Here is a 12,935-nt window from a genome sequence, read left to right as displayed (position 1 = left end):
TGGGATTACAGGCGTGAGCCACCAGGGGCGCCCAGGCTGGAGTGTAGTGGCACGATCTCGGCTCACTGCAACTTCCTCCTCCCAGGTTCAAGCGATTCTCTTACCTCAGCCTCCCGTGTAGCCGAGACTACAGGCACACATCACCACACCCGGCTAATTTTTTGTATTTTAGTAGAGACGGGGTTTCACTGTGTTGTCCAGGCTGGTCTTGAACTTCTGAGCTCAGGCAATCTGCCTGCCTTGGCCTCCCAAAGTGTTAGGACTACAGGCGTGGGCCACTGCACCTGGCCATTAGTCTTTTTTTTTAACCTGATCATTCTGGCTGTTGTGTTGAAGGCAGACAGAAGGGGCCAAGGGCAGAAGTGGATGAATTAGAAACTGCTGCAGCAACAGCTGAGAGCCAGAGGAGGCGGCAGTGGGGGAAGGGAGAGGAGTGGCCACATTTTGGATATATTTTAAGACAGAGTCAAGAAAATATGAAAGAGAAGGCATGAATCAGAAATGGGATAAGAAAGGAGGAGAAAAGGATGATCCTCAGCCTGTGCAACACAGCGAACCCCCATCTCTAAAAAATATACAAAAACTAGTAGGGAGGAGTGGTGCCTGCAATCCCAGCACTTTGGGAGGCCGAGGCAGGAGGATCACTTGAGCCTGGGAGGTGGAGGCTGCAGTGAGCCGTGACTGCACCACTGCACTCCAGCCTGGGTGACACAGTGAGACCCTATCATAAATAAATAAATAAATAAATAAATAAAATAAGATGACTTCTAAGGTTTCGGCTTGAGCATTGATTGAGATAGGGAAGGCTGTGGGGGAAAATTTGAAGTTCAGGAGAGAAGTAAGGACTAAAAATACAAAATTGGATTAATGTTATTTAAAGCCATGGGAATAGGTGAGATGATAAAGGAGTGAGTGTAGAGAACATTCCACGGCACAAAGGCACACCCAGAGTTTGTGGGATCAGAGAAACAAATAAAAAAGGTTCAAAGAGAAGAAAATGCAAATAGAGAAATGGCCATGGACAGCCCATGAGCTGGGCATGTGCCTCGGCCTTCGAGTCGAGCAACGTGGAGGCCTGGAGACCCCAAGGGCAGCTCTGGTGAAGCTGGGAAGAGCCCCCGGCATGTGGGGAAGGGAAATCAGAGACAACCTGTCAAGAGCAGGGCATTAGAAAGGAGAGAATAGGGAAGTCGACAGAGGGGAAGATAAATTTTTTTTTTTGTTTTCGAGATGGAGTCTTGCTCTGTCACCAGGCTGGAGTGCAGTGGTGCAATCTCAGCTCACTGCAACCTCTGCCTCCCAGGTTCAAGCCTGCCTCAGCCTCCCGAATAGCTGGGACTACAGGCACACGCCACCACCATGCCCACCTAATTTTTGTATTTTTAGTAGAGACGGGGTTTCACCATGTTGGCCAGGATGGTGTTCATCTCCTGACCTCGTGATCTGCCCACCTTGGCCTCCCAAAGTGCTGGGATTACAGGCATGAGCCACCGCGCCCAGCGGAGAACTTTTTAAAGATGGAGGAAATAATTGGGTGTTTATATGCTGACACAAATAATCCAGTAGAGAGAAAAACTGGCAGGGCAAGAAACAGTATGGCATTGCCACTATGGCATCCTTGGGGAGACATAAGTGGGGTTTGGTGCACAAAGCAGGAGATGGGGCAGACACAGGGCGGCGGGGGTGGGGCAGGGCCCTCTGGGGCTGTAATCTCCTCTGTGGCGGGGAAGGTGGACGTGGGGAAGAACTCACTACAAGCTCCTTCTCTCCTTGCTTTGGCATCGCTCTGTGGTTCTGTCCATCAGATCAGGGAAAGACCAGATGGACTCACTATGGGAAGGGGCCAAGGGCATGCAGGCTCGTCCCCACGGAGGGCGCTGGCTGTGGTGAGGCTTGGCCAGGCTGTGTCCTGGTTCCACCACCAGCTGGCTCTGAATTGCCTGGGCAATTTATGAAATCTTACCATGCCTCAGTTTCCTTACCTGAAAATGGGATCATTGCAGTGCTAATGTGCAGACGGTTACCAGGCGAAAAAGCCAGTGCCCCAGGGTGGGCATCCTGTGCAGCTGTCCTCAGACCCCTCTAGACACAGCTGGCCCCTCACCCTCCTCCCTGCGTGTCCTCCTGGGGCTGACACTGAGGGCGGAGGTGCACATCCCTGGGTCCGGGGCCCTCCTTCCGAGGCTGCCTTGCTCACCTGGTGCCAACTTGATCTCCAGTGCCGTCCGGATGAGGGCCATCAGCGTGGACGTGAAATGGACAGTCATGTCCTCGTTGGAGATGGGCATGTTCATGCGAACCAGGCGCTAGGGACAAGCAGGGCCGGTCAGGGCCAGGCCTGCTGGGGTCACCCCCCACCCCAAGACTACGCAATGATGGGGTCCCTGGAGGCTGGGCTGGGCATCCCAGTGGTGGTGCCTGCAGGTGCCTAGACCTGAGTGAGGTGGGGCGGGTGGGAGTTTTGCCAGCACTCACACTCTCCCCTGGACTCCCCGCCCCACAAATCTAGCTGAGGACCCTCCTGGCTGCAGAAAAGCAGAACTCCAGGTAAAGACTGGAGCCTTGATCCCTCTGAAAGCACAGCCACCCCCTCACCCTGAGGGACCCCTGCCTGTGGCTGAATGTAGGAGCGTAGCCTTGGCTGGGGAGGAGGAGCAGCAGCCACAGACGGAAGAGGTCCCTGTGCTCATTGCTCTGCCCACCCCCGTCTTCTCTTCCCACCACTTGGATCATCTGGACAAGGAGTAGGTGGTCCAGGGTGCCTCTCTGGGGCCCAGCTCCCAGTGGGGGCCCCTAGAGGTGATATCCTGGTTTTAGCTCAGGTCCAGTGGGGCTTCTGCCTCTCACCACCCAGCATGAGGCCTGGGAGAGATGCTCGATGTCACTAAAAGGCAGAGCCCATCTCTGCGCAAGGCAGCTCCTGCTGCTGGAAGGACAGGAACAGATGGGACTGCCCAGGGCCGCAGGCTGAGGCTGCTGCGCTTCAGAGCGGGCTGGGGCAGTGTCCCGCAGCTCTGCTCTGTCTCCCTCTCAGGTGGACAGCCCATTGCCAGTTTTCAGGGACAGGACAGAACAGCTGGAGATGAGCTCGTGTCTGCACCACAGTCCTCTGGCCCCAGCCAGTGCTGCCCAGAGACCCAGGCTCTAGGAACTGAAGAGGCCTCAAGGAGGAAATGCATCTCAAGTGTGCCTGGAATATTTTGAGCGTGGGGAGCAAGGAGCTGGCCAAGTGGAGCCCCAGGAGCACTGTCCAGCTACAGACAGGAGCTCCTCCCCGGGGTCTGCCTGTCCTTGCCCAAGCCTGCAACCTGTGGCAGGGCAGCCCCTTCTCTAGGGAGGGCCACACAGCCCTGCCCCTAGCATCGTGGCCCCAAATCCAGAGTCCTCAGCCTAACAGCTGGTCGGGTGTGGATGCAAGCCGGGCTGGAGACATGAGCCTGACTCTGGCCCCGAATGCTGGCAAAGCCCCACTTGCCACGTCCAGTCCTAGTCCCAGGGCTTTGCATGGCATGTGTGTGCAGCACAACAGGAGTAAACGGCTTCCTGGAGAATGGCATCCCTGCAGACCAGCACGGATGGCGGTGTGAGAGGCCAAGGAATTCCTCTCCCAGAGGGCAGGCGTTGGGGATAGCAGTGAAGGCAGAGCAGGCAGGTGATTTCCAAGAAGGAAGAGCTCCACCCAGGGCACTGGAGGGCTGCCCTCCCCAGGGGTGCCATCAGCCCACTCCAGGCCCCAAAGGGCCAAGAATCTCAGGAAGAAGCCAAGAGGCAAGGCCAGGGCAAACAAACAGGTGTCTCTGCCCTGGGCCCTCCAAGGTGCGGTGCTCTGGGCATCTCCTGGACCCTCCTCAGCTCATCTGGCCCTTCTGCCCCCACCCTGAGGCCTCCCTTGGTCTCTCCATGCCCAGAACCTTGGAGTCAGCCAGCACAGCTGGGTGGGGCTCCAAAGGCTGCTCCGTTATGGCCCTGCCTGCTCGCCCCGGCGCCAAGTGTGGACAGAGCTCTCCTTCTTGGGGACAAAGCTACAGCCTTGCATGCAGGACCCCCAGGCAGGCACAATGCAGGGGCAGGGCAGGGGCTGAGGATGGCTTGGAGGAGCCACTTGGCTCCCACAGGCTACACTGAGTCGGGTGACAAAGACCTAGAGTCAGGGCACAGAGACAGTGTGGACAAGAGCTGTCCACAGCACCATAGACGAAAGCTCTGGCAGGAAGCTTCCTCAGACAGACTCAGGAAAGTCTTCCTCAGGGAGGATCAGGAAAGCTCTAGGCACATGCTGGCTGAACCACAGGCCGTTTGCCGGAGAGCAGTGGGGACCTCAGGAGGGCTCTTGGGTAGGTGGGTGGGTGCTGGGGGAACGAAGGTGCTTACACATGGAGGGTAAGAGGTGGGACTGGGGACAGCTGGGCAGATGGAACAGGCTTAGGGCTGGGCCATGTGACCTGCTTGCCCACCCAGGAGGGAGGCCTGGAGGCATCCCTCAATTTACCCCCTTCTTGGCAACTCAGCATCCCATGACTCCTGGGCCCCGAGGCCATCCCCATCCTCCAGCAGCCCTCTGAGGCCTCAGGAATAATAGCAAGATGCCTCTCCCCAACACCCCTTTCCTTCTCAATGCCACAGTGCCTCTTCCCCACCATGGAGCCTAGAAAGTCCCTGGAGACTGCAGCCTGGGCCCAGGGAGCCTCTGCACTTGCTGAGCTGGGGAGGGGGTTGTACAGAAGCACCAGAGGCCCTGCAGGCCCCACCTGCCCCCAGGGCCAGACCCAGAGGGCTGGACAGCTCCATCCATACCAGGGGCTTAGGGCTTTGTTCTGAGCCCAGAACAAAAACAATCTCTGTCAAACAAGTGGTCTGTCCCCTCATTCCTAGGAAAGGAAGGGAGGGAGAAAAGGCAGGGAGGAGGGTCTAGTTCTGTCTTCCTGAGCCTCCAGGGGCTCTCAGAGGGGGCAGCTCAGGTTGTGGGGACAAGAGGCCAGTGAGACATCATGGTGGCCACGTCCCTCCGTCTGGGAAGGAAGCTGGGATGGGGCTGAAGAGAAAGACACAGTGAGGCGGCCAGGGGCACACAGCAGAGCGGCAGACAGACAGCCGGGCACCCTGAAAGGGAGAGGAGCTGGGGGAGCCAGCGAGCACCCCTCAGCAAGCACACACAGCCTCCTGGGGGGCGGGTTGCAGGGTCAGGGTCTACCTTGTAAGCAACTCGAGCAGGGCATTTCTTCCCCAGCCCCAGAGGCGGGGACATGTGTTTCAGCATCTCAAACATGTCATTGTAACTGATGCGCCCACTGGAAACCCGTCCCAGCGAGGCCAGGGCACAGTGGGGTGGTCCACAGGAGGAGCGGCAGCAGGAGGGGAGCGGGGAGGGGAGCGGGGTGGGGGCAGGGAGGAAGCAGACAAGAAAACAGAGCCAGTTAATCAAAGTGTCGGATTCAAAGCCCAAAATCAAAATAAGTAAAATGAGGGATTTCTCTGCTTGGCTTGACCCCCTCCTGGCCCCCCACCCCCGAGCCTCACCTCCTAACTCCAGCCCCACGCGGGGCAGTGGGCGGGGGTGGCGTCTGAGCTAATGAACATGGAGGGGTGAGGAAGGGCTGCATCGGGGCGGCTTTGGGTTGATAATTTCTGATTTTACTCTTTTAAAAATCACAGTGAATGCCAATCAGAAAAGAGCTGGTTCACCCTGCCGGAAGAGCTGGCAGGCAGGGTCAGGTGGCAGATGAGGCAGTGGCTGAGAACCACAGCAGAGACATCAGCTTTCCTTACGGTCAGATTTGCTTCCAAGTGAGGCTAGAGGCTAAAAAGTTGGAGAAGATCTGAAACAAACCAGAAAACTAAAGAGGGAGCCCTGAAGCTGTAGAACCAAAACCTAACCTTGGGGCAAGTCCTGCTTCAAGCCCAGAGACGCCCGAGGCCAGCCCAGGGCAGGGCTGCTGCTGGGGCTCAGGGCTGGGTGGGAAATGGGAGACTGCGGGAGGGGGGAGGAGCTGGCGGGACATGGCCTGGGGCCACCTTGCACCAGCTCTGACAGCAAAGGGGCAGGTTGCAGGATCTAGGAACCTAAAGGCTCCAATGACAGAGTCTTCCCAAGTAGAGAGGCCACAAGGCCTGGGGCCTACATCCACAACCCTGGGACACCTGCCTGTGGGCTTGGGGTCCTAGAGACACAGCCAGATTCAGGTGGCCCATGAGAGAAAGGGGACAGCCTCTTCCTGGCAGATGGATCTGCCCTGGGGCCTTGCCCTCCTCCCGCGGTTCCAGACCAGGGGCTCCTTGGCTGAGCTGAGCGCACCACTCCAGAGGCAAAGCAGGACGGCTTGTCTTTGGCCCCCACTCTGCCTCTGCCCTTTCCTCCCCCAGGGACTGAAGAGCCACTGGGTTACTGGGCTCTTCCGACCCAGAGGACGGCTGCTCCTGGGAGGCCTGTGCCCGTGCTCCCTTCCTCTGGGGCCCTCGGCCTTTGGCCTGACCATCAGCTCACTCTCCAGAGCTCGGAGGAAAAACCGGGCAAGTCGACTGCTTCCTTGATGCAGGAGGGACCTAGCCCCCATCTCCCACCCAGCTAGCTGATCCCAGCCAGAAAGCTTTCTGTGCACTCTCAAAAGGCTGCCTGTCCCCAGCCAGCTAGAAGGGTCAGGGGAGATTAGACAGGGAACCAAAGCGTCCAGGAGGCTGGAGTGCGGGGCAGGACAGGAGGAAAGAAAGGTGAGGCGTCATCATTCCCGAACCAGGCAGGGAGTGTGTGCTGTGTGCGTTTCGAGCAGGGAAGTATGTTGGATGGAGGCTCTGAAGTTGCAAACCTTGTAGGCCAACCTACGAGGGCAGTTCTTCCCTAAGCCAACGGGTGGCGCAATACAACGCAACAAACTGTACATATCCTTATAATGAATCCGGCAACTGGAAAGGAAATGTCACAGGTTATGGCAACAAAGGCAGGATGGAGCCCGACCCGCCCGCCCGCCCAGCCTGTGATGGGAAGACCGACCTCGCGCAGGCGTGGCGGCGGAGGTGAGGGGTGCACTGGACAGGTGGCACCTCGCTGGGGGACTGGGGCTTGGAGCTCCCTGGGAGGTGTGGCAACCCCAGCGAAATTTCCGGAGCCCGATGTGTGCAGGAGCCGCTCCACACAGAACACTGCCCTGCCCCTCCCTCTCGGTCAGCTCCTCCTCTCACTCCCTGAGTGACGATGCTCCCTGGGCCTCCCAGGTCAGCCAAACCCTCTTGACGCCTGGCTTTCTCACCACCACAGCAAGGCAGGTCTTCTTCTCTATCACAGCAACCTCAGAGGCCCACACCCATTTGTCTCCTGACTGACCCTGTCTCCCTGAACACTCTGTGTCCTCCCCTGGAAGCCCTGGTCCAGCTAAGGACCTCCTCTCATCGTAGGCTGGCATCCTTGGATCACCACCAATGCTCCTCTCTCCTACAGTGTAGCCCCCTCGGTCCAATCAGCTCCAAATCATGTTGAATTTCCTTCTGTAAAAGGGAAGAAACAGGAAGCCCCACCTCGGCCTCACCAAAGGTGTTTGCTAAGGTTGTTGCAGCCAAGGGACCACCACGGGGGGGCTGGACACACGTGAGACCTCCCACCCTCCCCAACTGTCCCTGCCCATCAAGCCCAGGTGAAAAGTGTGGGCCTGACACCATCACTCCTCAATTCAAGGACTGTACCCACTGTCTATAAAGCAGAATCAAAGCGACTTGTTTAACCAATTTCAATGCCTTTCTCAGCCGGTCTCAGCCTTCCTTGCAACCCCTCTGCAATGCACTCTCCTCTCCAGCCTGTTAGAAGCCACCTGGCCTCCCTCTCCCCTCTGCCCCAGCTCAATCCATCCTATTTCTCTAGTGCTCAATCCTTCTTATTCCTTTAAGTTCAGCTCAAATGGCACCTCCTGTCATTCTTCAGGCCGGACATGGCCTCTCCTTCCTCAGAAATGCCCTGGCCTTGAGCTACAGTCACCATGTGGTCTCACTGCCAAGCCTGGCTGAGCGTTCTGACAGCATGTGCCTGTTTCACCTTTGGGCCCCTGCCCCAGCACATGGCAGATGCCCAGGAGATGTTATTAGACAGATGGGTGGACACAGAAATGAGCAGCCAGATTGCTGCAAGAAGTGTGACTGCAATTCTCCTCTCAAGTTGCCAGGCTTCACACCACAGGGTTGAAGCAACAACAACAGGAAGGTTGGGAAAAGCAGCACCAGGGTGAACAGTTCCGTGCCTTCAGAATCCACCCACAGCAGGCATGTGCATACCACAGGCACACCCACACAGGCACATGCGCACCACAGGCATGTGCATACCACAGGCACGTGTACACCACAGACGTGCACACCACAGGCACACACAGGCACGTGCACACCACAGGCACACACACGCAAAGACACGTGCACACCACACCCACACACGCACACATGGGCACATGCGCACCACAGGCACGTGCACACCCACAGGCACACACAGGCACATGCACACCACAGGCACCTGCACACCACAGGCACACACAGGCATGTGCACACCCACAGGCACACACGTGCACCCCACAGGCACACACACGCACACACGGGCATGTGCACACACACAGGTGCACATGCCATTCATACACACATCCACATACAACCACACAGGCATGCACGCACATTCAGTTCACTTGCACACATATACACACATGCACACATATATACAATCATATGTGCACACACAAACGTCAACATGCACACACGTGCGTGCCTGTGTGCATGCACATGTGCACGAAACACACATGTAGACATCTGTGTGCATGCATGCACAACACACGTGTACACATGCACATGTGCACATGCATAGAGTGCACATGTGGTCACACTGTGTAAACATGCACACAACACAGCCATGTACATGCACACATGTCCTGTTTGTGCACACATGCACAGTCACACGTGCACACACAACTCAGGAAATTTCATAAAATTTTGTTGTTGTTTCAAAGTTTCTCCCAAAGAACGAGGAGCCAAAGAGTGGTCCCCTGGGAAATGACTACATCACTGCGTTTGTCACAGAGGCTACCAAAAAGGCTCAAGGTGCCTTGTGCTCTGCTCAGGATGCAGGATCCAGGCCCAATCTGCTCAGCTGCCTCTGCTGGGCCCCTCGGCCTGTCCTGGCCATCTTGGGCTACGTAGGGTGAGCCCAGGCTGCTCGTGGGGGCAGAATCATGTGTTGCTCACAGGTCACATCTGTGCTATTTCAAGGCCCACAGGTTTTGTGTGTTATTTTGTGCATGCTATCTCTGGGGTGAGGCCTGTATTGTTTTTTACTCTTCAATAAGCACTTCTCATATCCCCGAGTGCCTATGTCTTCCAAGGACCCCTGCTCGGAGACTCTGGCTTTGGTATGGTACCACTGTGCATGGTAACCAAGCTGCCATCTGGCCCAAGTCCACTTCCCATTCTTCCTGCCTGTGCTCTTGCCGGCGGCTGACTGTGGAAGGCCCGGGCGTAGCTCATAAAGATTGGGGAATGTTGTTTTCCTCTCACAGGCCTTTGCCCTTTAGTACTAACTACATGCTATAAAGTATCTCTGTTTTCTGCAACACAGTCTCCTCTAGAAAAAACACACCAGAAAAAGCAGCGACTCTCTAGACCACACAGTCAGGGTGACCTGCCTAGAATTCACCTAAATCCTGCCTCAGCTGGACTCTCTCCTGCCCTTTGCCTAGCAAGGTCTAGGTCTTCAGTGTGGTCAGTCTCCCCCAAGTCGACTGGGCTTACTTGACCACAGGTCCTGTGTGAATGTGCCTGAGCCTGTCCCTCCCAGCATGAAGTAAGTATCACAGGACAAACATATTGCTGCATCGGACATGATAGGGTTCTCGCAAGCCATGGAAATTGTCATATACACCGTGAAACACAGACAATCTCTACGTCTGTTTTGCACTGCGTAAAAACTGTACATTTCCCACTCAAATGAAAAACACCCACAGAGATGCTGTGGGCCTGGAAGAGCCTGGACAGGAGAGGCCCCGCCCCAGGGCCCCCGATGCTGCCAGTGGCTCCGGACCTTGTCGAGACTGGGAAGGGCCCGTGCAGCACCTTCTGGATCCTCACTAGGAGGGTGGGGGTGCTCTGGGGAGGCTGAGTGGATAGGAGGGTAGGGAAGTCTAGTCAGGCTCCCAGGCCTTTTGTGTCTGTGGAGGGCTCCCTCTGCTGAGCTGCAGTTTCAGCAAAACTGGCAGAACCCAGGAGCTTTGTGGGCAGTAGAACCTCACCATGAGGGGTCTGACCACGTCCTGCCGGCCCTCCCCCAGCAAGGGCACTGGGAGCAGAGGAGCACGAGGGGGCCTGGGCAGGCTGAGGAGCTCAGAGAGAGAAGGCAGGCCTCGGTGGCACCCATGGTTCCCTAATCCCCCTGGGGCACGGTGAGTGGTGGATGTCTACGCACTCACTGAAAGCTGCTCATCCACGATCATTTCCTGGGCACACACTGTGAGTGAGGTGCTAGCAGTCCTCGTGGCCTTGCAGGGAGCAGCCCACAGTAGACACTGCTTGAGTGAGTGAGTGAGCAAGTAAATGAGGAACGAGTGATGGAAGGAATGGACAAACAGAAAGATGGAGAAGCCATGCTGCCTGACCTGTCTTCCTTCAAGAATGAGCTCTCAGCCCTGCTGAGATGCCATGCTGTACGGGACCCCCGTGGATCCTGATCTCAAACAGCTTCACCTTCTGACCCAAACCATGCCCTTCATGCGACTCCTGTTCTGTCGGGAAAGGCACCACTCCTCACCTTTGAAACAAGTAAACCTTTCCCACCATGACAGATGATAGACAAAGGTCTTAAACACACTACAGCCTTCCTGGTAGCTCATCTGTCAAAAAAGTTCACCAAGCACCCACTATGTGCAGCCTGGGCTGGGGACACAGAGGTGCATGTTGGCCCCTGTCCCCAAAAGAAAGAGCAGAGGGAGACTCCTGGCCCTTAGGGAGAATGTCCTAAAACCCCACATCAAGTTTCACAAGGACGCTATGGCTGTGCTGTCTCCACACACTCTCCCACAAGCCCTCCATGAGCCCTCACGTGACAGGCCTTGAAAGAAGACAGTAAATTTCAGCAGAAGACCCGAGTCTCACAAACCGCTTGAAAACCTTCCACGACTCCGGGTACCTCCCAAGGAACTGAACTCAAGGTCTCAAAAGACCCTTATCAGTTTATGCAGTCCGGGCCACTGCCCAAAGGCACACGAGACGGAAAAGGGAGGCGCTGCTCAGAGGGGACACCACTGCTGCTCTACACGAAACAGGACAGATCCCTGGGCCCCAAACCAAAACCTGAGGGGGTGCTCACTTGAAACATGTCTGAAGCCACCAGGCCCATCCCAAGATCTATGGGTATGGACCACCCCCAAGGACCACAGAGCACCAGGGCTCACTTACCACGCGGCCGGGTCGTATTCAGCCCAGACCCGGATGAACTCGTCCAAGTGGTGAGGACCTAGGATGGAAGAGTCCCGCGTAAGGTACTCAAAATTGTCCATGATCACAGCCACAAAGAGGTTCAACATCTGCAGGACAGGAAGGAGAACAGGTAACGTAGAGAGACCTCAGCCTGCCCTCCCCCCCGCTCCCCCACCACTCTCCAGTGTGTATGAAGCTCTCAGGATAGCAGGGGTCACTCTGATTTGACCAGCACATGCCCGACCTGCTGTCCCCATGGGACTTCCAAGACTTCCTGCCTTCCAGGGGTTCTGGAATCCACATGCTAGTGTCTTGCCCTATTTCAGGCCCCGGAGTTTCCTGTCCATGACTCTCCCTTCCTCTCTGTGATCACATTGTCTTTCCCTCTCAGCCTGGCCTTCCATGAAATCAGTGACTTGCAGTTAACAGTTTGGACTCTACAGGCCAACAGTTTGGGTTCTTATTTTAAAATTAAGTTTAAAGTCACATAACCTACAATTACCCATTTTAAAATGTACAGTTCAGGGGCATTTAGTGTATTCACAATATTGTGCAACCATCTCTCTCGTTTCAAAACTTTTTTCATCGTTCCCGAAGAATACCTCATACACATTAGGTAATCACCACCCTTATCCCCACCCCCCCAACCCCCTGGCAACCACCAATCTCCTTTCTGTTTCTATGGCTGTGTCTATTCTGGAATTTCACATAAAGGAATCACACAATATGATTTGATGTCTGGCTTCTTTCACTTAGCTTAATGTTTTCAAGGTTCATCCATATTGTAGTATATATTAGTACTTCACTTCTTTTTATGGCTGAATAACGTTCCAGTGGTAATACACCACATTCATTCATTCACTGATAGGCATTTGTGTTGTTTCTGCCTTTTGACTATTATGATTCATGTTGCCATAAACATTCATGTACAAGTTTCTATGCAGATATATCTTTTCATTTCTCTTGGGTATATACCTAGGAGTGAAATTACTGGGTCATATGGTAATTCTATGCTTCATTTTTTTTTAGGAACTGCCAAACTTCTTCTATAGCAGCTGGTGCATTTTACATTCCTACTGGCAATGTACAACAGTTCCTCCTTCTCCACATCCTTGTTGACACTTGTTATTTTCAATTTATAGAAAAAGTATTGTTATAGCTGTCATGGTGGATATAAAGAGGTATCTCATTGTGGTTTTGATTTGCATTTCCTTGATGACCAAAGATGCTGAATATCTTTTCATGTGATTGTTTGCCATTTGTATATCTCTTTTAGAGAAATGCCTACTCTTATCCCTTGCCATTTAAAAAATTGAGTTGTTTGGTTTTTTGTTGTTGAGGTGTAGGAGTTCTTTATATATGCTGAATATTAACCCCTTATTAAATATGTGATTTGCAAGTATTTCCTACCATTTTGTTCTGTACATTGTATTTCCACATATTTGATAATGTCCTTTGACGTACAAAAGTTTTAAATTTTGATGTAGTCCAATTTATCTATTTTTTCTTTG

The 12,935-nt window shown here is 54.6% G+C and overlaps 1 protein-coding gene across 9 annotated transcripts in view; it reads right to left on the bottom strand.

Moving 5' to 3' along the window:
- Positions 1-12,935, bottom strand: part of CACNA1B (calcium voltage-gated channel subunit alpha1 B) — a 247,192-nt gene that overhangs the window by 16,585 nt on the left and 217,672 nt on the right. For 5 of the 9 annotated variants that reach the window (XM_054520928.2, XM_054520930.2, XM_054520929.2 and 2 more), the window contains 3 exons: positions 11,404-11,531; positions 5,192-5,288; positions 2,198-2,306 (listed from right to left, as the gene is read on the bottom strand). In XM_054520928.2, coding sequence (XP_054376903.1) covers positions 2,198-2,306; positions 5,192-5,288; positions 11,404-11,531 — 334 coding nt within the window. Of the gene's footprint in view, positions 1-2,197; positions 2,307-5,191; positions 5,289-5,617; positions 7,477-11,403; positions 11,532-12,935 lie in introns of those variants that run through there. The other 4 variants (XR_008510061.2, XR_008510062.2, XM_054520933.2 and 1 more) reach the window with 4 other exon arrangements.

This window comes from Pongo abelii, chromosome 13 (assembly GCF_028885655.2).
Source record: "Pongo abelii isolate AG06213 chromosome 13, NHGRI_mPonAbe1-v2.0_pri, whole genome shotgun sequence".
NCBI classification, from domain to species: domain Eukaryota; kingdom Metazoa; phylum Chordata; class Mammalia; order Primates; family Hominidae; genus Pongo; species Pongo abelii.
The sequence above is the reverse complement of the archived record's forward strand: the minus strand, read 5'-3'. Positions and strand labels throughout refer to the sequence as shown.